The 23,968-nt window shown below is 37.8% G+C and overlaps 1 protein-coding gene across 2 annotated transcripts; it reads left to right on the top strand.

Moving 5' to 3' along the window:
- The first annotated feature begins 1,125 nt into the window (after positions 1-1,125).
- Positions 1,126-21,338, top strand: ca5a (carbonic anhydrase Va). 2 transcript variants are annotated; one of them, XM_020644266.3, is made up of 7 exons: positions 1,126-1,751; positions 8,479-8,676; positions 10,859-10,977; positions 14,291-14,386; positions 14,519-14,581; positions 16,273-16,431; positions 17,984-21,338. In XM_020644266.3, the coding sequence occupies exons 1-7, from the start codon at positions 1,610-1,612 to the stop codon at positions 18,152-18,154; spliced, it is 948 nt and encodes a 315-aa protein (XP_020499922.2). In that variant the 5' UTR covers positions 1,126-1,609; the 3' UTR covers positions 18,155-21,338. The 2 variants fall into 2 exon arrangements, with proteins under 2 accessions (XP_020499922.2, XP_020499924.2); XM_020644268.3 differs by lacking the exon at positions 1,126-1,751 and adding an exon at positions 8,153-8,346.
- Positions 21,339-23,968: the final 2,630 nt, after the last annotated feature.

Raw genomic sequence — 23,968 nt, 5'->3', positions numbered from 1 at the left:
ACATTAATTAATCATGATCACAGCACTAAGCAACATTTAGCAAATTACAGTGGCAAGAATAAACTTCCTTTTAGAAGGCAGAAATCTTGGGCCAAAACCAGACTCATGATTAAGTGCCATCAGCTTAAAGTGTGCTGGGCTTGTAAAGAGGGATAGAGGGAGATGCAGGAAGAAGGATAACAGAGCAGCAGCAGCAACAACAACAATGAAATAGATTTATGTCTACAATGTTAGTAATAATGGTACAAAATATGTAGTATAAGCAGAAACAACTCAGTATGTTAATTATAGAGGTTCAAAATGAGCAGCTCTATTCACTTAATTATTTATGTTAATGATATTAGATGTAAAGCCGATATTAATAGTTTAAGTGGTTAGACATCTTTGTATGCCTTGTGGAGAAACCCAGTGTCTACTAAAGAAAAACTCAAGGCACACAAATCTCTTGATGCATACAATTTTGTACTTTGCAGTCATGTCCAAGACATTGAATACAAGAGATTTGTCAGATGTTTTTGTGCATTAAGGACGGAGGTACTGCATAGAGGCAATGACATTCAACTTGTTTAATTGGAGATGAGAAAGGGGCTTATATTCAACATTATAATGTGGGCATGAGGGATGGTTTGAAAGAACTCCAAATCTGTAACCTGATGGCTGCCTACAACCCAGATGGCCCTCATAGTTAATTATTAGGACTTTCGTGAGCATCATTCGCATGAGCCGTGTTTTTAGACTACCAGTAGGCAGTAGCTGGTCGCTTCTGCACCGTCATCATGAACGCCCCTCATTGGAGATCAACGATTGGTCCTAACTGTGGACCCCCTCCTCATCCTGTAAAATATGCTGCGTTCAGGTGCTCCTCGGATGGGCCGTGTAGTTCCCGATTTGGGAAGTCGTTCTTCAGACTTCAGTGTGCCCATGTGCTTTCAGTCCTCAAAGTGGTGATGTTGTAACAACAGCAGACACAGCGTGGATACCACGAACATGTTCACTGTTTAAAAGTTACATTTAATCAAAAAGTTGAATGTGCAATACGTGAATTAATACAAAATATCTTATCGTTAACAAAACATGTTTTGCCACGATTGTGATGACGAACATGACGTCAAGTCGGGCACCTCTTCCCGAGTTTCAAAGTTGTTGTTCCGTCTTCAGCAGGTATTTTTGTGTGCTTTTGTGCTTTTTTCCAACTCGGAAACTCTTTTTTCCGTTGTCTCCGACACCACATGAATGCATGGTGGTTTACTGACAGCCATACCCGCTCATTTGTCTGAGTTCTGGTCGACTAGGAGAGTGTAAACCCGGGTTGAACAATTTTAGGAGAAACGCCTTTTGAGGGTTTTGCGTTCACATACTGAACGTACACATACAGCCGATCTCCGGCTCATGTAAAGACTTCCTCTTCCCCGCTTCATCCCGACCAATAGAAAGGTAGTGACACAGAAAGACAGCCAGTTTATGTTTTGTACAGATTCAGTATTGGCGGCTTAATTTTGAAGGAGTGGACCAGACAACACGGCAAAACACGACGGAAGACATTAAGCCAAACGACGGTAAAGTGAGCTACGCCTGTTGTGGAGAAGCTGGTGACGTGATCTGGATCAATATGGTGGTTTTGTCATCCGTAATAAGACCGCTGGCTTCACAGCTTCATCGACACCTGACCAGAAAAGCAAAGAGTCTCCGGATTACGCCTGACAGGAGATGTAACCTCACGGCGTGCTCCAGTAAATATGTGCTTTCGCAGAGTAAGTAAATGTTGAAAAAGCATTTCGACACATGTCTGTGTTCATGGTTTTCTTACATGTTGAAAAAGTGAATCATGATGAGAAATCCTCCAAAGGTAACGCATTAATCTAAGATACAGCGGCCGTCATAGGCAGTGTGACTCTCCGTTTCTTTATAAGGGGGTTATTCTGTAAAGTAATTTCATTGTGGGTCATATTTATGTCAAACATTTGAGACCCTTCACTTTTGTTTTCGTCTGAATTAAAAACGTGCATCGAGACCAGTAGAAAACTCAGGACTGGATTTTCCTCTTTACTGGATCTGGATCCAACACGGTTGACTGTTGAGACTTGCCTCAAGTGTAAGTTTTCAAGTTAATAACAGTGATTCCTGTTCAATACTGCAACTCTTGAAGCCCCTTTACCCACAGAAGCACCACGCTACATATTCATATTTTGTTATCAGAACATTTTACCATCCATTTGATCATTTAGTGCCTTTTACTGTCCCCATCACATCCCCATTGAATAGGCTAGCCTAGGCCATATCTTTAATGTATTTTCATATCCACATGTATCTGACTAAGTAGATGATTTGACAGAAAGTGTAAAAGTTGTTACAATTCAATATATAAAACGTTCGGTAGTAAGATGAAAACTGTAACGGTTGAAATTGTTACAAAAAGAGTATGTTTTTATTACCATCCCACACCTCTTACAAATTCTTTTACCTCAGTTTTAATATGCACTTTTAAATACTTGAGGTAACCAAGCAGGTCTGACTAGTCCCAACAATGTACTCACCACACCCTTAAACCTTAGATTCAGTTGTTCCAGAGTTGGGCTGTCCAGGCCAGCAAGGCCTTCACTAGTGGCAGAATCACAAACTTAAATTTCATCCTTTTTTATTAATACTATATGCTTGTTTGTATTGTTGATTGTCAGAATTGTTCCCATTAGTTTATATTAGTTTCATAGCTACTGTGTCTCAGTTGAGCTTCTTCCAGTGCTGCTTGTTTTAATTGCAGCTTCTATCCAATCAGATTTTACCCATGTGTTGTCTCCAGGTAAACATCTGCCTTCAGAATTTCAATTTAATCCCTGTGTAGTTCAAGTAAATGAGGAAAATATTATTGATTGTTATATTCTTTGACCAATTAAATTTTGATATTGGGTATTATCTGACGTGCCAGAGCCTTCTAGCTTGCCTTGTTGAGCACATCAGAATTTAGTGCGTCTTGATTGGTCAGTGAGCTGCAGGCTAACTTTTGTAAGACTAGTTATAGCTGCACATCATTGAAAGTAAGAGAAGTCCTAGTGAAGTTATTGTGATGTTTTTTGGTAATGTTTAGACTTTTAGTAGTTAGATTTTTTTAGTTAGCTCAATTTTTTTAACACGAAGAAGAAATGGTTTAGTTGTGGCAAATCCTTTTTTGAGAAGGATGTTTCAAGATAAGCTGGATATTGTGAAAAAACCATCAACCAACCCAACAGCTAGAAGCCCTGACCCAGCCAAGGAAAGGTTTTGTGCCTCAATTGCAATAAAGCAAATTTAATCAACCTCGGTTACAGGATCCAGATTTGATTTGCAAGGTAGAATCGCTTATAACCATTCTATCTGATGCAGCTCTTTGCTCCTACGCTCTACTCAAATCTCACCTGGGTGGTAATTAGTTTTTTCAAACAGTACAAGGCTGCGCCATTCCCACGCTGGCCGGCATGGCACAGAGAGCATGACAGCTACTTTACTGACTTTGCAGCTCATTTTAAGCCATTTTAATCAGACACAGCCATAAATAAATACAAAAATAAAATAGACGCACGGACATCAGAGTACAACACAGAGAACATGACAGCTACTTTGTGTCTTATATTGTGTCATGTTAGTCAGATACAGCCATGAAACTCTGGATTTCTCCATAATGAAGGTCAGCGTTGTGTACCTGCTTGTGCTCGTGCATGAAGTGTACCGTGCCGAAGCACACCTCTCCGAAGTGTGCCAAAGCCAAGGAAGTGTACCTGAGCACAATACGGAGCGGTCACACTGGTCAAACGAACTGGACTTTAGCGTTGAAGCGGTTTTTCAAATAGACTAAACCTGTTGGCACAGTTTTTGTTCATGATTTTTAATGTTCTTCTGATGTCAGTGATGCTTCATTGGCCTTGCTACGCCCCTTGAGTGTGCGGGGGGCACGCATGTTTTAGCGCAGCAGTTTGGCTGGAATGTGTGCGGAGGCCTGTTGAAATCTGTCACGTGGGTTTCATGGCGTCTTTTACCTACTCGGTGGTCATGGAGTAAATGTGACAGGTCATTATGAATTTATTCTAATTTTAGATGTCTGTGACCGCGACCTATTTGTTATGCAGCATCCTGTCAGTGACTGTAGTAAGTGCCCTCGTTTTAGCCATGTGTTACATCATGTTATTTCACGTGTCAATGTTATATAATCAATGTGAATATGAGGTTGAAATGACAATAACCTATAGCTGTGAGATCAAAGTGAGGTTATCATGGGGTGATTTAATTGCAGTAGGACAGCACTGAATGTCCAGATGTTAACTACATGGCCCACCACCATGTTGTTTACCATCTCATGCAAACTTAAGACTCACACAGAAAATATTTGAAATTATTTAGTATAGAGAACTTTTTACTTGAACAATGATAATAAAATAGTTCCTATTTAATCTTAACGAGCTTATAACGTTGGTCAATGGGCACTCTCTGCCCAAGGTTTGTCTCAAAATGTTTTGGATTTGGCTTAGCATTTTCCCACATACATATTTATTTTTGGGACAGTCTGATTGCATGTTCTTTGCTGTCCTTATAGGGCTTTCCACAAACAAATTATGCTCTTAGCCATTGTGAGAAATTATCCAACTCTAGGTTGGTCAGGGGTTTTCCCCCCACAAGAAAATCTTTGTCCCTGTTGGCTGAAATTTGGTGACATTTTATTTCCATGATTCTGTCACATACAGTGTTTAATGACTTGAAGTCAAGACATCCTTTTACTGCGTTGTTTTCAGTTCTCCTTGAGGATTGATTGTGTCTTTATATCAATCGCAATGCAAACTTCTGCCCCTCAGTCTCTGCAGCGCCTGCCTTTTTTTGGTTCCCCAAGGGGTGTCGTATCCCACAAGGAGCATGCATCTATTTGTTTTCATCTGATTCTTAGAGTTAGTGAATTAGTCACAGGCTTCACTCTGGCTAACTTCACCATTTTGACCCTAATAATAAATAGATTTTCTTGTGATTTACGTTCTATTAACATGTTTTAATCTTGCTGAAATAATGGCACCATGATGTTGAGTTTTTGAAAAATAAATTGCAAGGTTTGAGATGAGAAAATCTCAAAAAAAAAAAAGGAAAAAAAAAACAAATGTCATTGATAGACACAGTTACCATACATCTACATCAAAATCTATCTCATAGGTTGTACTCCATCCCTCACCCACAAACAAAAAGATACTTAATCACAGTACACAAGCACAACAATTACAACCAACACACAAACACTAGCACACAGACGCAAACACAGACATAGACAACAGGGCAGATTAAGGGGTTCCTTAGACCGGTGGTTCTCAACTAGTTGACCCTCGAGACCCACCACCAACTCCTTCATGAAAAGTCGTGACCCAAATTTCTGATATTTTTCAATCAATCAGGTTGTATTTGATAAAAAATTGTGCAGTTCGGACCTCAGATGGTACAAAACGTGATCGAACTAAGAAACCGAACTAGACTATCATGTTTAAATAAAACCTTCACAGATCTTTGGACACAATATTTCTTCCAGGCACACCTTCGCAACCAACTGAAAACGGCTCAGCGACCCACCTGTTAAGAACCACTGCCTTAGAGTATTTGGACTCTGGGTTATTTTGCTGCTCCACTCAGTCTACAGAGCTTCATAAATTGTGTTCCATTACTGTTCAATTGTTTTTCATTTTAGCTGTTCTCCGAAACTGTCGTTTCAATACTCAAATAATATTTCATCAGTGCGTCCCATTTTTGAAATATTGGTGCTTCCTTATTTTTCCAGTTTTGCAACATAAGCTTCTGGTGAACTAATGGTGAAAATAGATTTTCCCGTCCAGTTGTACATCTTATTTTGCTGCAGTTTTGGAAGAGACACATCTCTGGTGAGAACTCACCTTTATAATTACGGGTTTTTGAGATACATTTTTCAATATTATCCAAAGTTTTCCTAATTTTGGCATGTCCGAGGGGGTCACACTTTAAACATCTATCTGAAGAACCGGATGCAAATTCATGAATTTTGTCTCTACTATAGTATATTCTTGGCATTAAAAATACTCAATGATGTAGGTTTTCTTAAGTGGTAACATTTAATGTAAGTTTTAAACAGTCCTTACTTTTGAATTTTCCTTCAACAATATCAAGATTTTCATTCCATTTGTTATATTTTTTTTATCAATTCTTTGTTGCTTTCAGCTTTGATAAGGATGTTATATATGCAGCAACTACTAGTTGCCTTATGAAGACTAAATATGCACCTGTGCAGCCTTGCAGCATTTGGGCCATTTTTAGGCATCCAATGGGTTTTGCGTTTATTACCTAAAAAATGTGAATAATTGTACTCAGTTCTTTGTTAACTTTACTAATTTTAACACTAGAATTATATTGGATCCCCTTGCCTGACATTAAAGATTCCACATTACACTAAATTCACCTTTCATGTTGTCAGTCTGTGAAGCCTAAATAGTAGCTTTGCATGATTTGTACCTCAAAAATCTTTCAGCGATCGTTGCTCTGGTTTTTGCGGTGTGTTCAGCACCGTTGGCCCCCGTCACCTTTTGGCTTCTCAGCTAAGCGAATCAGTGCAAGAGAAGAAAATCGGAAGGGGCCAAAGCAAGTAAACAACTTCAGTCAAGAGGCAAGTGTTTATCAGACATTCTTGGTTTCATTTCGGGGAACTATGTGATTTGCAGAACAAGCTGTTTAGAGCACTCTACAGACTTATCCTGGGATTACTCAAACATACATTCACCTCATGATCAGAAACTTTTCCCATGTTTAGTATGGGTATCCAGCTTTGTAACACTATGAGTTTTAAAACTGGGATGAGCATAATAAGTCAACTCTTGTGTTTTGTTGTGTCACGCTTAGCTTTACAGCGAGCATATGTGATATCATATGAATCTACAGATTGTTATCTGTTGACATCAAATATGGACAGAGCCACAAAATACTAGTAGTGAGTCTAGGCTATTAAATATTTACCATTATCCACTTGAACACGTATAGGTTCGTCTTTGCCCCATCAGCCACTTATGCCTGATATTGAGGCTGAACCGATCAGCGCAGCCACTATCTGCCTCTTTTAACAGCTAAAACACGCTTTTTTGTTGGAATTAAGGTCTAACCACTTTTTTTTAAACTTGAATTTAAATAATTGTGATTATATTGTGATCTACACTATACAAGTTAAATATCACTCATTTGATTGCCCTCACCAATGCTGTTGACTGCAGAAGAGATTTTCTTGCAGTTTTTTTTCTTACGCCATTTAATACAATGAAACTCAAAGGAAATGCTTTTTGACTGGTGAATAAATCTAGTAATATCTGCACAAATCTGTGATAAAAGTAGACGATACCGATAGTCACTGGATATGCTAACATCGGCAGATATTATCGGCTGGCCGATTGTTCGGTCAGGCTCTTATTTTGAATGACGATTGTTTTCAGCCACCACACCTATCAGCGCTCAGTCATTTGTACTCTGTGATCGGCCAGATACACACATTTCATAGATCCTACCTGGACCCTGTCGTAAGATGATTTGTGAACCGAGATCTGCACTGGTTTCTACACCAGATTGATAAGTGAGGGCCATTGTGTCAGTGCATAACCGAGACAGGTGACCTACTCCCCCATGAGGAACACTGAGATCTGATGAAGATAAAGGTCATTTTCCGGTTAGACCTGTTTAGCTTGGCTCAGAGTGGAAGATTTTTGTACTGTGCTGGATGAATGGAGTGGAAAAAGTATAGACTGAGCTGCTTCTTTTCCATTTCTGAAGTGTACTTTATATGTTTTTTCCTTAGGTCTTTTTAAGGAGAGGGATAAAAAACATCTTTATTATAGCACTATTTAGATTTTATGAGTTCAAAAAATGTCTTTTGCGTTGTCTTCTGCTTTCAAGGGTAAAAGAAAATAAAGGAAGAAAGGAGTTAGGGAAGGTGAGTGCAGTTTCAGGTTATTAAAGAAGTCATGTCTGTTGACAGACTTTGGCACGAGCAGGCAGTTTGACCAGCCAGAGGTCCTGGCCCGTTTCCCCTGCTGTGGAGGGGAGCTAGGGGCGTGCCAGGACATTCCGCATGTCACTTTCTGTACAGCCAGCCCACTTCCCTCAGCTTGTAATTTCCTTTTAAGAAATCGCAAGAGCACTAGAAGGAAGTGGTATTGCTCAATTGATCCTCTTCCACTCAGATTTTCAAACAGCTCAGCAAAGAAGGATTTGTGCTTGTCTTTGTAGCACTGAAACGTTATAGTTTTTTGGATTTACTTAATGAAATAAACAATTTTTTTCCCTTCACAAAAATGAACTGTCTAAAAATGCAGGAAGCAGCAGAGAACAACATGAAAAGTAGGTGTCAGCAGTTTTTGAAAGTCTTTTGCTTGACCCCTTTATGCTCAGCCATTGTAAGGTCTTCTGTTTCACACATTCTTTGATTTCATTCCTCTTCTTCCTATCCTATTGCTTTCTTCTCTTCTACAGTGCATCCCATGTGGCAGGGACCCCTTGCGGTACCAGGAGGAGATCGCCAGTCTCCCATTGACATTGTTGTGCGAAAGAGTGTCTTGGATACTGAACTGAAGCCTCTGTTAACCAAGTACGACCCGCAGACCTGCCAACAAATCTGGAACAACGGTTACTCCTTTCTGGTCGAGTATGACGACACTACGGACAAATCCAGTATGTACTGTTTTGTGAATACTTTATAAATAAAAATCCACCTGTTCTTGGCATTAATTGCACATTTGAAAGCTAGAAAGTAAGACCTTTTTCATTATAAAGTCAAGATCAGGACAATGAAGTTGTTTTTCTTTAAATCTGTATGTTTTGCATCTACCTAAGAGGATTATCTCCTTCAGACTCCCCCTCCGTCTCACCTCTCTTAAAGAGCTCTCTGTAGGAAAATCCATTAATCAATGTGGCGCTTAAAGCAGCTGATGAAAGCAGCAACAACTACGTGTATCTGGTGACTGTCATGTGACTTTCATGTCTGACTAGTACTAAACATCTGCAACTCCAATATAGTCTGTTTTTAAGATATTGGTCATTTCAGTATAAGAACCAGTTATTCCCAAAACTATTTTGATTTTCCAAAATGTTTATAAAATCACTTTTTTTTTAAGCTGCACAACCAATGACTTTAAAGGCGTCATACATGTACCTATTCTTTGTATAATGAGCTACACATAGAAAAAGTAGATGTGTAACAGTGAGATGTTGAGAGACACATTATATGACCATTACAGTACATAGATATTTCTGGTGCCAACGCTTGATACTGCTTTCTCCATATCTGTTTTTTTCAGTATTACTGGAAAGCTAGCCTTTACAAGTGTAATAAAAAATCATTGCGTTACCGGTGATAGTTGTCTCTAGCTATAATATTTTTACTGGATGTTTCTAGGTCAGTTTAACTTACTTAACAACCTGCAGACATCCCCTTATGAAATAATGCCATGATTTTGGACAAGGACACAAATATTGATATTTTAAAAAAACTTCACAATTTCAAGATATGATCTTAAGGCTGTTTTTTAATTTTATTTCAACATTTGGGACATAAAGTATGGGGGGGCTCCCAATTGAGATGGAAGTGCCTTTATTTATGTCAAGTAAACACAATTTTTATTTATGTAAAGTAAACACCATTTTATTAAATGCAAAGTAAAAACCATTTTTGTTTATGTAAAGTAAACACCATTTTTTATGCAAAGTAACCACCATTTTTGTTTATGTAAAGTAAACACAATTTTTTATGCAAAGTAAACACCATTTTTGTTTATGCAAAGTAAACACCATTTTTTTTAATGCAAAGTAAACACCATTTTTGTTTATGCAAAGTAAACACCATTTTTTTTAATGCAAAGTAAACACCATTTTTGTTTATGCAAAGTAAACACCATTTTTGTTTATGCAAAGTAAACACCATTTTTGTTTATGTAAATACCATTTTTGTTTATGTAAAATAAACACCATTTTTTATGCAAAGTAAACACCATTTTTGTTTATGCAAAGTAAACACCATTTTTGTTTATGTAAAGTAAACACCATTTTTGTTTATGTAAACACCATTTTTGTTTATGTAAAATAAACACCATTTTTTATGCAAAGTAAACACCATTTTTGTTTATGTAAAATAAACACAATTTGTTTATGTAAAGTAAACACCATTTTTGTTTATGTAAAGTAAACACCCTTTTTTTCAATAATTATTTTAAAGACGTGTGGTATTTCCAGCATAAAGTTCACATTCTTCAAGACTGAGATTCACATTATCCTGGTCTTTTATCTCTTTTGTAGCTAAAATATATTGGTGAACAAATGAAATGAGAGATATTGAGAGATTTGCTGCCTCCTGAAAGAATAATGAATTACCTTTCATTAACTTTAACTTTGTGAATATTCTTCCATTTATTAGATGTTTACTTGTAGTCAGTCTAAACTGAACATCTGCACAGTTATTGAACTAACTAAGAAACAAAAGAGCATAAATGTGTTTTTGGATCATAGATTTCAACAGAAATGGAAGATGTATTTTGTGTCTCAGAGAGACTGGTTATTTGATGATGAAGCCTGGTGTAGCTCTATGTAACTCATGTTTTATCAGTGAAGGGTAAGTAGTACACTGCAGTCTTGGCTCTTCTTTCACAGTGACACACAGAGTGACGGCTCTTGTCCACTGGATCAGATGGAATAGATAGATCAGCACATTATTATTAAAATTTCAGAAAATGATTGGTAGGGAAAATGATGATCTTATTCCTTTTGTAGAAAAAAATGTCCTACTTATAAAAAAGTTGTGTAATCTTTATGAGCCAAAGTTTGAAGTGCAAATAACATGTCCTTGTACTCCCCGGTGCAGCACTGAAAGGGGGCCCCCTGCAAGACAAATTCAGGCTGTGCCAGTTCCACTTCCACTGGGGTGAAAGCAATGCCTGGGGGTCAGAGCACACATTGGACAGGAGGCTATTTCCTGCAGAGGTATTTTTTTATAACATAACATCATGACATGCATTCACTAACTCAATTACATATAAAACATTAACCTTGAACTTGCAGTGACACGGATGAAGGATATGTTGAATATGTAGTCGACAACAGAAAATCATATTTGCTGTAAAACTAACTGAATAAAAAGGACAAAGGGAAGAGGTGTCTTTCAACCATTTTCCATTGTAAAAATATAATACACCCTTTCACAAATTGTTTGTGTGTGTGGGGGTGGGGTTGCAGTGGTTTTCATTGTCACAGATAAAGCATTTATAACATAACATAACTTTTGTTATATAGTGTATAAAGATTTACCAATACAGACGAAACAAAAAGTAATTAAATTTTTTTATGTTGTGCCATATATTGAAGTTAAGGCTGAACAACAAGGCAAACAAAACATCTTTCTGCATATTGCAAAAAATAAACTCACAGATAGGACCTTCTGTGGCTGTGCATACATTGTTGCAAAACTAGATCAAAAAATTGGCCAGACCAATATCGGAGTTACCTCTCCAGATTTCCACAGCCCTCATCACATTTTGTTGCGTCGTTTTTGAATTTGAAATTTGAAATACATATTTATTCCACAACAGCGGAATATCTGTGTCATAGTCTGATTTCACATTACGTTTCTGCGTGCCAGAAGCATGGTGTGTTAAGAAACAGGCGGTCCATCCACACACACTCGGACATCCACACAAACTAGCCGCCTGGTCTGTAGCTCAGTTTAATGGGCAAGCTCTCCCTGCTACTCCCCAAACGTAAACAAGCACTGGGAACAGGTAACATATCGTAGGAGAAGTGCAGTTTGTCAGTATTCTAGAAAATGGGAGTTTGTATGTTGGCTGTGTCTGGTTAAACTGACATATAACCACTCGACCACAGTTGAGTAATCTCATTTAGCACATACATGTGGATGTTAACTTTTAAGGAGGACTGAATTCAGTTCAATAAAATTAAATAAAAACTTGATTTATCCTCAGGGGTCAATTCAAAGGAAGGCTAGAGGTGCTAGCACTGCTTGGACAATTGGACATTGTTTACCCTTAGACACTGTGTTCCTACATTTAGTTGTGTCAAATATATTGGTGATCAATTTTTGTGAAGTGTTTTCTTAACTTTGGACTGGCTCTATCTTCCCTTTAAATTAGACTTGAGCTTATAGGCACTTGACACAGGCACAATTTTGACAGAGAGACAAAGATTGAAAACTGACTTGTTCAGTATTTCACCTTATTGTGATCACCTGCCAAGACCACTAGGAAGAGTTGGAGAAACACAGATTCCCCCATCTATAACAGCTTTTTTCAATGTTTTACCAGATTTAGTTATCATTTAAATTTTTTTCAATTAATTATATTCCAGAGGAGGAACACTTTGTGTGTGTAGGTTACTTTGGGCACTGGAGTGTTAATTTATGTGTTGACTGAATAAAAAAAAAAAAAATCCAAAGAATAATTGAATTGTTTAATTTTCTGGAAAAACACAGAGACTATCACTCATTTACATCAATTTTGGTGGAATACAGTCTTTATCATGCAATGTGTTTATTCTCCTTTTTTTATTACTGTCTTGCTGCCAGATTCTTTGATGTAGCACTGCTTCTCCATTTCTCTTTATATCATTACAGCCTATTAAAACAGAGACATTTTTCCTGGGTGGGATTTAATGTTTTACGGCTCATATTGGATAAAAGAAGATTAATGCTTATGATGTTCCTCTGACTTCAGCACACCTGTGTAACAACCGGTTTTCCCTGTTTATTGTGTTTATTTACTGCCAAGCCCTTGTTTCTTTTGGAACGTACCCTAGATATTTCTCTTATTTCCTATACCATTTCTTTTTGCCTATACGTGATCATAACAATATATCTGGGGGAGTAGAAGCTCAGGTGACTGTCTCTGTGGAATTTTACAATCTTCCCATTTATGATTTTCTTTCTCCCTTCCTCTTCCTTGTTTTAAATCTGTCTTTCACTGCATTACAACGAGTCAAACTTTGCCCACAGCTGCAGTCTTACGCCAAAAGTCCTTACCTGGCATGGTGAGTGACCAGTCCTAAGGAAGGTGCTAAAGCAACTGTCTAAAGTTAAAAGACAATTTTGAACATGCCAGTTGTACTTCCTTGTATTTTGCAGTTTATGCTGATAAGTCGGCCCTGTTGTGTTGTGCTGGCAGGATTAATGAAGGCTTTCCCTCTGTTTTTTTTAAGAAATGGAAACTAGTTCAACCTTTGTCCTCCCAAGTCTTTGCTCACATTATTTACAGAAAGTCCTCTGCAAATGGTTTAGCCAGGCTTTTTCCTCAAAAATTACTTCACTTATTCACGCTTAGCAGCTATATATTTAATGGTTTTTTCTTATTTTACACATGCACTGAATTTTACCTCCCTTTTTATGTATTTTTGGTTATTGTGGGCAAGAAAAGTTTTCTTTATTTACAACAATTGCATACTTTGCAGTGACTCTCTTTTCTATCTGTATTCCTCATTCTTTTTCGGACAGGACATTGTATACATAATAAACACAAGACAAAAATGATTTAATCTCTCTCTCACACACACACGCACACACACACACACACACACACACACACACACACACACACACACACACACACACACACACACTACTCTGCTCTGCTCTCTTCATGCATACATCAGCTTGTCCTTCTCTTTCTGTTCCGGTTATGAATCATCCCTGTTGACTTACTCAATCAGCTATATGTTTATGAAGTTGTTAAAAACCCTTAAACACGCGTTCCAAATGTTTTCATTCGTGATCCAATTTTAGTAAAGATATCAAAAACAGCATAGTCCTCAATGAATTCACACCAACAGGATGGGCTTTAAAACAAGTGAATAAGAGAATCCTTGAATCTGTCTCCATGAGATGTCACACTTAAATATATGTAATTCAAGCTTGCATTTGATTTCTCTTTCTTTCTCATTTGTAACACATCTGCTACATGACTTTTAGAATCGTAGCATGTATGGGAACCCTGCTCGCAACAGGTACGCAAAGAGAATAGAGCGTCTTTGTTGTCCATTAGTTTATCATTTCAGGATAGCGACCTTATATGGATGCAAGAAGAACGGTTTTAGAACATTTTTATTTTTAAATATCTAACTGGTCTGATCAGGTAAACACTCTGCAGTCCATAGTGTCAGCCCATCATGCATTGTGCAGGACTGTTTGCAGAGTTGACTTTGTTGTTTATGGTTAAAACATGTAATGTTACTTTTTTTTTTTTTGTGTTACCAACACACTCAGACTCATGATGTGTGTATGCTTTGTTCTCAGCTTCACTTGGTCCACTGGAACTCCGACAAGTACAGTTTGTTTGAGGAGGCAGTGATGGAGGAAAATGGTCTGGCTGTAATAGGAGTTTTTCTTAAGGTAGGATACCACAAACACCTGAGCACATACTCACTCACATGATACACGTGCAGATAATGCAGCATATCTTACTTGGTATATTTACAAGGGAGTAAAATTAGGATTGCAATCTCATGTATTTTCCTTGTGTAGGTGGGAAAGAGACATGAAGGGCTTCAGAAACTTGTTGACGCTCTCCCAGCTATCAGACACAAGGTTGGTATTTATAAGTACACACACCACATTTTTGCTTTTTTAAACTGAAAGGGGTGACCTCTGTCAGTGTATTGAACACATGTTTTAACCCTAATAATTTCTAATTTAAATCTGGCATTGATAAGTAAAGCAATAACAAGAGGGCAGCCTGACACCCTCAAGTGGTTCAGTAGATGAACTACAGGACTAGATTATCTGCTGGTTGTTGTTGTTGTTGTTTTTTTATCTACAGGGCTATCCATAGGTGCAGGCTGTCGGTATAACAGCCATCCAGTCACACATCTGGCTACTTTTTTATATTTACAACTTACTGAAATATCTAATAATAAATATCAATGTATTTATTTAATAGGAAAGTAGCATTAAATTGTGCTAGAAAGTTAGAAGCTACCATATTTGGGCTTTTTAAGGTAAGGGGCCATGCCTCTTGCCCCCTCAACTTAGCTACTTTCCCCCACTGACTTACTTCCCAATCTGTTTGTGGAAAGCCCTTTCTATATTTATTTGGTTTCTGGTGATGCTTTTCACAATAATTCACAGGAACCCAGTTTAGGAATCAAATCTGGAAATGATGATCCTTAAAAATAATCCGGAGTTCTCACCCACTAGAGCGGAAAAATCTGCACCAACATGCAACCAGAGGCTAAGATTTTAAAAATATGCTTGTAGCTTTTTTTTTTAACTTAAGCTCTAGGCTGACAACGTATTATTTTTTCATCCTGTGTGTATGGGAAAGGAAAAGATGCATTGACAAACTCAGTGTTGACTGTCTGTTTCAATGTCTACTTCTCCTTGATGATCCCACTGAATAGCCAGATGTAAATTACCTTAATATACAACATATCAAAAGTTAAGAGTCTTATTTACTGTATATTTCAAAGATGAAAAGCAGGCCCGTGTTTTAAAAATCTCAACTTTAAAGAAGGATTAGACAAAATAAAAGCCTGGTTCAAAAATAGGTTTTAGTCTCTATGGCTATTTTTTTTGTTTAATGACAACTTAACAGGAAGTAAACTCATCCACTTGAGCATCAGGTGGATGCAGATAGCTGCATTATAGACATCACCTCAGCTTGACCTTAACCATCTGTGTTTGTGTAGTTGGTGCCTTTTGGAAACTTTTTCCATGCAAATATTGTGCAGGTAATAACACAGACGGTCAGCGTGGGATCCCTTTAGTCCTCTGCCCTAACGCTCAATACTGGAGCTCCACAAGATTGTGTACTGAGTCCACTATTCTCTTTACACACACGTCTGCATACCACACCACAGCGCAAACACAATATTTATCAATGATTGATGTTTTGCTCCTCCCCACTGTTCAATGTCCAAAAGGTTCACATCTGTCCAAATACCTTACATGACTATGGTCAAGACCAAGAATGAACTGGAATATTTTGTTTAGACCACAAAGAAAATGTAAGTGATTGCGAGAGGTAACCAACATGTGTATGAGCTGTGTGGCTTCGGGTGGGGCTTTTATAACTAATAAGTCAATTATATAATAAGTTCATATTTTAGCTTTTTATGGTTTGAATGCAATTTTCAATTATATTACATATAAGACACTTAATGTGAATTCTGTTAAATTTTGCCTTGTGTTTATACATGCCAGTTTCCTGTAACTTCAATAATGATTCAACAAGCAGCCCAAATATCCATGTATTTATTTGTACCTGTCTCCCTCTGCAGGACAGTGTAGTGGAGTTCACCAGATTTGACCCTGCCTGTCTGTTACCCACCAACACTAATGACTATTGGACATACCATGGCTCGCTGACCACACCCCCTCTGACAGAGTCTGTGACCTGGATAGTTATGAAGCAGCACATAGAAGTCAGCCATGACCAGGTATGTCTGTGGGTTTAACTAAATATTTTATTTTTTATTGTCAAGATTTTTAATTTGTTTTTATTTTATTTTATTTTCATACATAGTTTAAATATTAATTAAAGTGTTTTTAATTGGTCTGAGTTAACTAAAAGCTGCTATAATCAATCTTTATGAATACCATTAATAGAGTGAAAAGCAGTTTATAATGCGACAGGTGTCCTTTGTAATGACTTGGGGTTCAGATCGGATCACGTATTCTTTTCACGGATTGTATTGTTTTTCAGACCAGCCCTCCCCCCAGTCAGGATATTTATAATATATTATTTATATATAAAGTCCGTGACTATATATATAGTCCGTGTCCATACACAGGCTGCTTCTGCCGCAGGTGTTGTGTCGGTCAGACAAAACAAAGGAGTAGCGTGCATTTAGGGATTGTATCTTTAGTTGTTGGGCTGAACGCAGCACTAAGATCACCATCCTTATGTAAAACCCCCAACCTACTCCGAAGCAGGTTATGTTTGGGACAAGAGATCCAACCATTTGAAACTGGGCCTACTGACCAGTCATATGTCTTTATCGTGGAGCTCTGTGAGCTTGTCGTTTGAGGGGAGGAGGGAGAGAGACACACAAATACTTTACAAACAGGTTACACAAAGAGTAGTGTAGTATGTTAAGACTTCAAGTTATGCGCACTTATCGCTTTGAATTCCATTGTCACCCAGGCTGCTCTGTTTGTTACCGTCAGGGCTGCAGCTGAAATATAACATTTAAAGTATTCATACAGCTTTAGACACAAACAAAATAATTAAGGAGTTATTATAGTCAGATCTAAAACGAACCAACGATGGGAAAAGTGATTTAAGTCTAAATTTGCACATTCACACTCAGCGATTTTTTTAATTTTTCTGAGAGTGTTCCTCATTGCATTTGTCTCTACAGCTGTGTGATTTTAGGCCACAGTAGTCTTTGTATTAGATGTCCTCATTGTTAATAGGCTTGTTTGCTCGACGAGTATTCACTATGACGATCTGCTGCTATGACGACGACTCCCTCATTATTGTGATAGATTATATGAAGCTAACATCACCCCTTTAATGTGGAAAAAGAAATGATTATTATTAGTATTGTTAGTATTTCGTTGTCGTTGTTATCATTTTTTTTAATCAGAGAACCCAGTTCATAATAAACATTGTTGAAAGACCAATTTCAATTTTGGATTTGATTTGACAGTCTGTTGTAAGCTGACACATACATGTATGTTGATTGAACTATTGGACAGAAAATATATTGCCCTGAATCATTCAAAGTTATGACTTTGTGATGTTCTGGACCTTCGCTTGAGGAACATTTCTTGAACGTTTCTTGTTGAATTTTAATGGAAGAATGGTGTAGATAATTAATGGATTAATAAAAGAACTCTCATGTTTTAGATTTAAACATCGCCTTCTCGTCATTGTTTTCTGTTAGTTTGTTTTTGTATAGAGTATAGATGATGAGAGTTGCACTGATTTTAAAATTGCATGACAACATACTCAGTGGATGAAATGATCTCTTTTGTCCTCTTTAGCTGGCAGTCTTTCGGAGCCTTCTTTTTACGTCAGCCGAGGAGGAAGTACAAAAGAGTATGGTAAACAACTTCCGTGTGCAACAGCCTCTCTGTGGTCGCACCGTCCGCTCTTCCTTCTCCCCCTTCCTACAGGAGGCGCCATCAGCTGTGGGGGACAAGCACAGCCACTAAAACTGCTGGATCCATTACACACAACTTCTCACAAAGTAACCCACAATGACCCAGCAGTGACCATACCAACACTACCTTTTAATCTGTGCTCAAATATTCAAATATAAACTCAGAATTCTAATTTATGTGTCACCCAAATACCAAACAGGGCAAAGAGAAACGTGTTATGATTTTAAGGGGGAGGGGATTATATGTTTAAGATATAGAGTTGGAAAGGAGCAAACATGCTTAATGGCAGCTCTGGAGCCTGACAAGCCAGTGCTCTTTTTTTAAAACATGACATTTAAAGTTAGTACAAATGTGAGGATTTCTATTATTTTAAAATCAATGTCTTGGGTTTGAAGTTAGTCATATCAGGTCGATAAGTATGGCTGGTTTTAAGGATAGTCTAACTGGTGCTGAGCTAATGCTGAAGGTTAGATTTGGTTGGTTAAAGTCTATTACAAAGCAAAACAGTACATACAAATAAATGTAGCAAAGACGTCAACACAAGCACGCACTTCAAATGTTTGTTCAATTCAAATTCATAGCTCTTGATTTTTCCAGAAGTGCCTTTGTTCCACAGAAAACATTCACAACGAGTGGTACTTTGATGTTTAAGCAGAAAGAGATTTTGTTTAATCAGAAATTACATTTGTGCATGTGTGAGACAAGGTCAGCAAAGAGGGGAAACCCTGCTGCTTTGTCCCCCGGTTTAGCCAAATCAAACATGTTTTTCATCAAGTGGCCTTATGCCAATTACATAGACATCTACCTTTAAAGCAAAAAAAACCTAAAGGATTTCCTCAGAGGATCTTTGGGTGGTAGATTTTTATTTTTTGGGTGGGGGGGTGGTTACATTATATATGACAGTTAACTCTTTTTACATAGAGGCATATCCATATTGACCTATGTTATTGTTGTTATATACTTACCGGTACATTTTGGGGTTACTGAATTATTCGGTTTTAATGGTGAAAACAAATAACCAATGTGGTGTGGTTGCTGTGGGAAAAGTATGCATTTCTACTGATTTATGAACATGAATTATTAATTATGTGTTGAGCTTTTATTAACTCATTGTTCCTAATTTGTACTGCGACTGCAATAACAGTTGGTACAAAAGCAGAGTTTACCCAAATAATCACAAAGCAAACCTGAGCTAACTGGTGTTAGTTGCAGAAATGTGTAAATATTTATTTCAGAATGAATGCTAACAGGTTAGAGAAGTCACACTGTGTTCTTGAGCTGCGTTACCCAGACTCAACTCTCATGATCTAACAAGATCAAAAATCCATTTGTTACAGTCATTATCAAAGGCGTACTAAAGGTACAGACACAGGGCTGGCAGTAAACTGACACAGCCTTTGTGAACACCAAGGCATGTTGAGCAGCAGCAGCTCAGCAAGCCAGCTGTCACACACTGTTCAGATGAGGCTAGATATGTTAGTAGATTACAGCAGAAGGCTTTGGAGATATTAAAGTTACATTGTTTTGTAACGAGAATCCTGGACTGAACTCTAAACGTTTTTTTTAATTTCAAAATAAAAGTATGCTGCTTTCAAATGACTTTAGTAGAACCATAAAACACTGTTGAGGAGATTTCCTTAGGGTACTAAATATACAGGTGACATCGTGGGACCAGCTGATATAAAAGCCTTGTGTATCGCCTCTTCGCTAACAGTGTATAGAGCATATGTTTATATTGGCACAAGAGCTAATTAATGTTAAAGCCACGCGTCACCTCCGGGCTAGCCTCTACTCTATCAGCTTCCACAGTGTAATATTATCTCTTGTACATAATTTCATTCTCTTGTCCTTCTGAAAAAAGTGAATCTAGCACACTTAAACTCTTCACCTTCCATTTTCAAGACAAATCATCATATCCTACATGACATGCTGTACCTTATCCTGAGCGTGAATGGTTAATCACTAAGATAAATTGCACATTCCTCTGTCCAACAACACCGCAGACACAGTCCAGACAAGGATTTTGCAAGGCCAAGCTTATGTAACCTTACATTATCAAAATAAGTCTTTTAGTCTGCCTGCTTTTGTGGATGTCCAACAATTGTGGTGCATTTGCTGAATCTAACAAAGCACTGCTATTAATAAGAGGAATTGGAGATAGAGGAAGAGGTAGAAAAAAAAATGGAAATTTAGGGGGCATTAAAGGGTCTCGCCAATGCAAGAAGAAATGATTTGCAGAGTATTTAGGCCGTGTCTTATTTTAAATCCTTCGCTTTGGGGCAGGAAAGAACAATTTCATTTTTAATAAATAAACAAAAAGCATCAAAGAAAGTGAATCTGGAAAAATGCCTACGGGGCCCAAGGTTTTAGATGGCAGATAACATTTATTTATTTTAATTAAGTTTACTCTAAATGGAATTTGATGAGGAGCATTGATAACACTTATAGGAATGTTACATGGTTGCCTTTTTTCTTTCTTTACAAGTGATTCATTATGCATTATGTTCATTGCATAAACATGGGAACAAGGGACCCATTACTGTCTTCATATAACAGCTGTATTTTTTATATGCACCACGATTGGCCTTCAAAGCTGATATCTTTCATATTGCATCAGAAATAAAAAAAAATATGTGATTTTTTTTTCTGTATTCCTATTATGTCTTTGACGACTATAAAGTGCCCCTTTTTTTAATTTTCTCATTTCTTGTACTGTCGGGCTTTGTACAAATGAATGTGTTACAAAATGCTGTCATCAGGCTGTTATTTCTCCATAATGCTTTACACTCTGCACATCTTGAACTCTGTAGTTGGTGTGATGTTTAAGCAGGTGTTTTTCAACTATGCAGTCTATATTTTAGCTATTTATTTTTCCAATGGGTAGTAGACATTCCTGCCCTGCGGGACTTCAGTGGGCCCTCTCCCCTCTCAGTATGCTCTGCTCCACCTGGATCCTTTTAGGCAAAGATGTGTTGCTGGGAAGCATTTTCTCCCAGAGATGCCTGCTCCTTGGGGGGGGGGGATGTTGAAAAGAACCCAAAAGCATCCCATGATGGAAGTGTAAAGATGATTTTAAAGACAATGACATTTTTATTGACGATTCTTTTTACAATAAAATAATGTGTTATGTGAAAAGGATGAGTATTTCTGTGCAAACTGGTGACTTCTTGACAGGAATAGGTCTGTAGTTGGAAGTGTTCATTGTAATACATTCAAATTCTCACAGTTTTCACTACATTTTTTTTTTTAGATTTATGTTTGGGCTTTTAATACCTTTATTCAGAAAGGACTGTGGATAGAGTCAGAAGAGAGAGAGAGAGTGGGGAATGGAAGCAGGAAAGGACCCACAGGTGTTCATTGTCTAGGGCCGCTTAGAGGACAACAGCGTTTGCACATGGCACGTGCTTACTAACCGCTAGACCAGCCGGCGCCTCATATATAATTAAGTCATTCTTAAATAGAGGAATAAAAACTTAAGCCTCAAACTTTCATTGAATCAATAATAAAATTGTATTTGCATGGCACCAATAAAAGAGCAGATGCTACTCTTTGTTATAAAGTAACAGTGGCAAGGTTAAACTTCCTGTTAACTGGCAAAATCCTCAAGCAGAACCAGAGTATGCTGAAAAAGCTTTTGCTGCGACTGTGTTGGGCTTTGAAAGTGGAATAGAGGGAAATGCTGAAAAACAAGATGGAGACAAATGGCAACAACGTCAGCAGACTGATGGCTACAGTGCCAATAGTAATGGTAAAAGTAGGTGGACATTTAGCACGAACAGTAAAGTAATAAAAAGACCTAATGTACATCATACATAGACTAAACATACACAACAGTTAAACATGTCTAACATTATACATCACAATTTTGCTGTTGATGGGGACTACTGATAATGTCATAGCAGCTCTAAGATTAACATTAGAATTATAACACTGATAATAAAAGTACAGCTGATATTGATAGATGTAGCATTTGGAGTCAGGCAGGTCCCAGACAGCAGGACTCCCAGGAAGAAAAAATGTTATTAATGTCCATTGGCCATGAAGATTTATAGTTAGTAACCTGTCGAAAAATATGGAGAAAGAGAGAGAGGGATACAGGAGCTATGTGTGCCAGGTAGCAGGTATCTTTGTGCCTATAGCAGCACAATTAGGGGCTGGTCCAAGCCTGCGCCAGCCCTAACTGTAAGCTTTATCAAAAAAAGGTAAAAGTAGAGAGGGTGTCTGCCTCTCAGACCCTGCCTGGGAAAGGATCGAACCCCCGTCCTTCTGATTGAGAGACCACTGAGCCCCAGCCGCCCCTGAGAGTCACATAACTGATTATCCACTACTTTTAAAAAGATCTTTGAATGGTTAGATAGAGTCCTTAAGTTGTCTAAGGTGCCTGAATCAAGAGTAGGCCTTTTAGTATAGCTACTTTAAATGACTGGCATGAAGCCTGTCGATAAAGACATGTTGATCATGTTTAGTAAAGAAGTGCTAACTAAGGGTAAGACAGCTTAAGCAGCTTAGTTGGAATCGAGTCTACAAAACAAGTTGAAGGTTTAGATGGAAACACTTTAGAATTTAGTTCAGGAAGGTGAATTGGTGAAAAGCATAGACCATAAATATTAATGGTGTAAGCCTGAGTGTCGTCACCCATCTGTTGCTGCAGGGGGCTCCGGAGGCTCATTCCGTGCTCGCCAGAGAAAACAACTTTTTTCTTGGTGGAGGGCCACATTTGACAGCACATATGCTGAAATTATTTTACAAGACTTTGAAAGTGTGTTGACCTTTTGTATTCAATGTTGGGGAGGAGCATTGTCCTTACAAAATAAGAACAACTTGGACAATGTTGTTAAACTAGGCAGCAAGGTAACTGGGAAGCAAATGCGCAGCATTGAATTAAGCCATCAAGGTCACAGCTGACCCTTTGCACCCCCTTTGGTCAGAGTATGAACTCTTGAATTCAGGGCTCAGGTACAGAATGCCCAGGATGAAGACTAAAGGAGGCATTACATCATTTGTACTGCGCAGTATTCCGCTGCATAATAAGCTTTTATTGGCACTCTGCACTTTATTTAACTCGCTGAAATCCCTCATTTAATCATGTGATGCTTAAGTGTGTTTTTACATGTTTTTATGTGCTGCCCTGTAAATGTTTGCTCTGTGTGCAAGGCAAATTCCCCTAGGGGCAATAAATGTTTCAGTCATTCATTCTTCATTCTTTCAAATGTTCTTGATGTTCGTTTCAGTGGATACCATGGAGCGAGCCGCTGTCCTTTAATCTTCTGTTTAAGGGGGGTAATCAAAGCAAGAGTAACTCTCAGTGAACCTGCAGCTCTATCAACAAACTGATCAAGCTGAGATGGACTAATGTAAGTGTAAAAGCTAAGAGTTTTCATTTGTATTGGGACATTGAATTGAGTAAAAGCCGTAGGAGTTGCTTACTTAATTATAGATAAAGTCAGACAAACTTCTAGTGAACACACATTTTGGTAAAGGGCAGAGGTGTCAAAAGTATTCACATTCATTACTCAGGTAGAAGTATAGATACTAGGGTTTAAAAAGACTTCTGTAGAAGTTGAAGTATCAACTCAAGCTTTTTACTCAAGTAAAAGTGTAAAAGTACTGGTTTCAAAACTAAAGTATAAAAGTAAAGGTAATGTAAGGGAAAAAAGCTTAGGCCGCCCCACAGGGGCATATAGTGCACTACCCACCTCCCCAAAAAAACATTTTTGTAAAGGCCATAATGACTATAATGTTATATTAAAATGTTTATGTTAAAAAATTTGGGAAGCAGCTGTTTCAGCCGCATAGTTAAAGTCAAAGTCACCTTTATTGTCAATTTCAAAATATGCCAGACATACAGTGGAATCGAAATTTCGT

This window comes from Labrus bergylta, chromosome 7, assembly GCF_963930695.1.
Source record: "Labrus bergylta chromosome 7, fLabBer1.1, whole genome shotgun sequence".
Taxonomy (NCBI): domain Eukaryota; kingdom Metazoa; phylum Chordata; class Actinopteri; order Labriformes; family Labridae; genus Labrus; species Labrus bergylta.
This window is presented reverse-complemented; position numbering and strand designations above follow the sequence as displayed.

Bases quoted from the DNA above. Each gene is read 5' to 3' on its own strand.
- ca5a (XM_020644266.3), top strand. From the start codon at position 1,610: ATGGTGGTTTTGTCATCCGTAATAAGACCGCTGGCTTCACAGCTTCAT. The intron at 1,752-8,478 runs GTAAGTAAATGT...TCTCTTCTACAG, and splicing joins TAAATATGTGCTTTCGCAGA to TGCATCCCATGTGGCAGGGA. The intron at 10,978-14,290 runs GTATTTTTTTAT...CTTTGTTCTCAG, and splicing joins GGAGGCTATTTCCTGCAGAG to CTTCACTTGGTCCACTGGAA.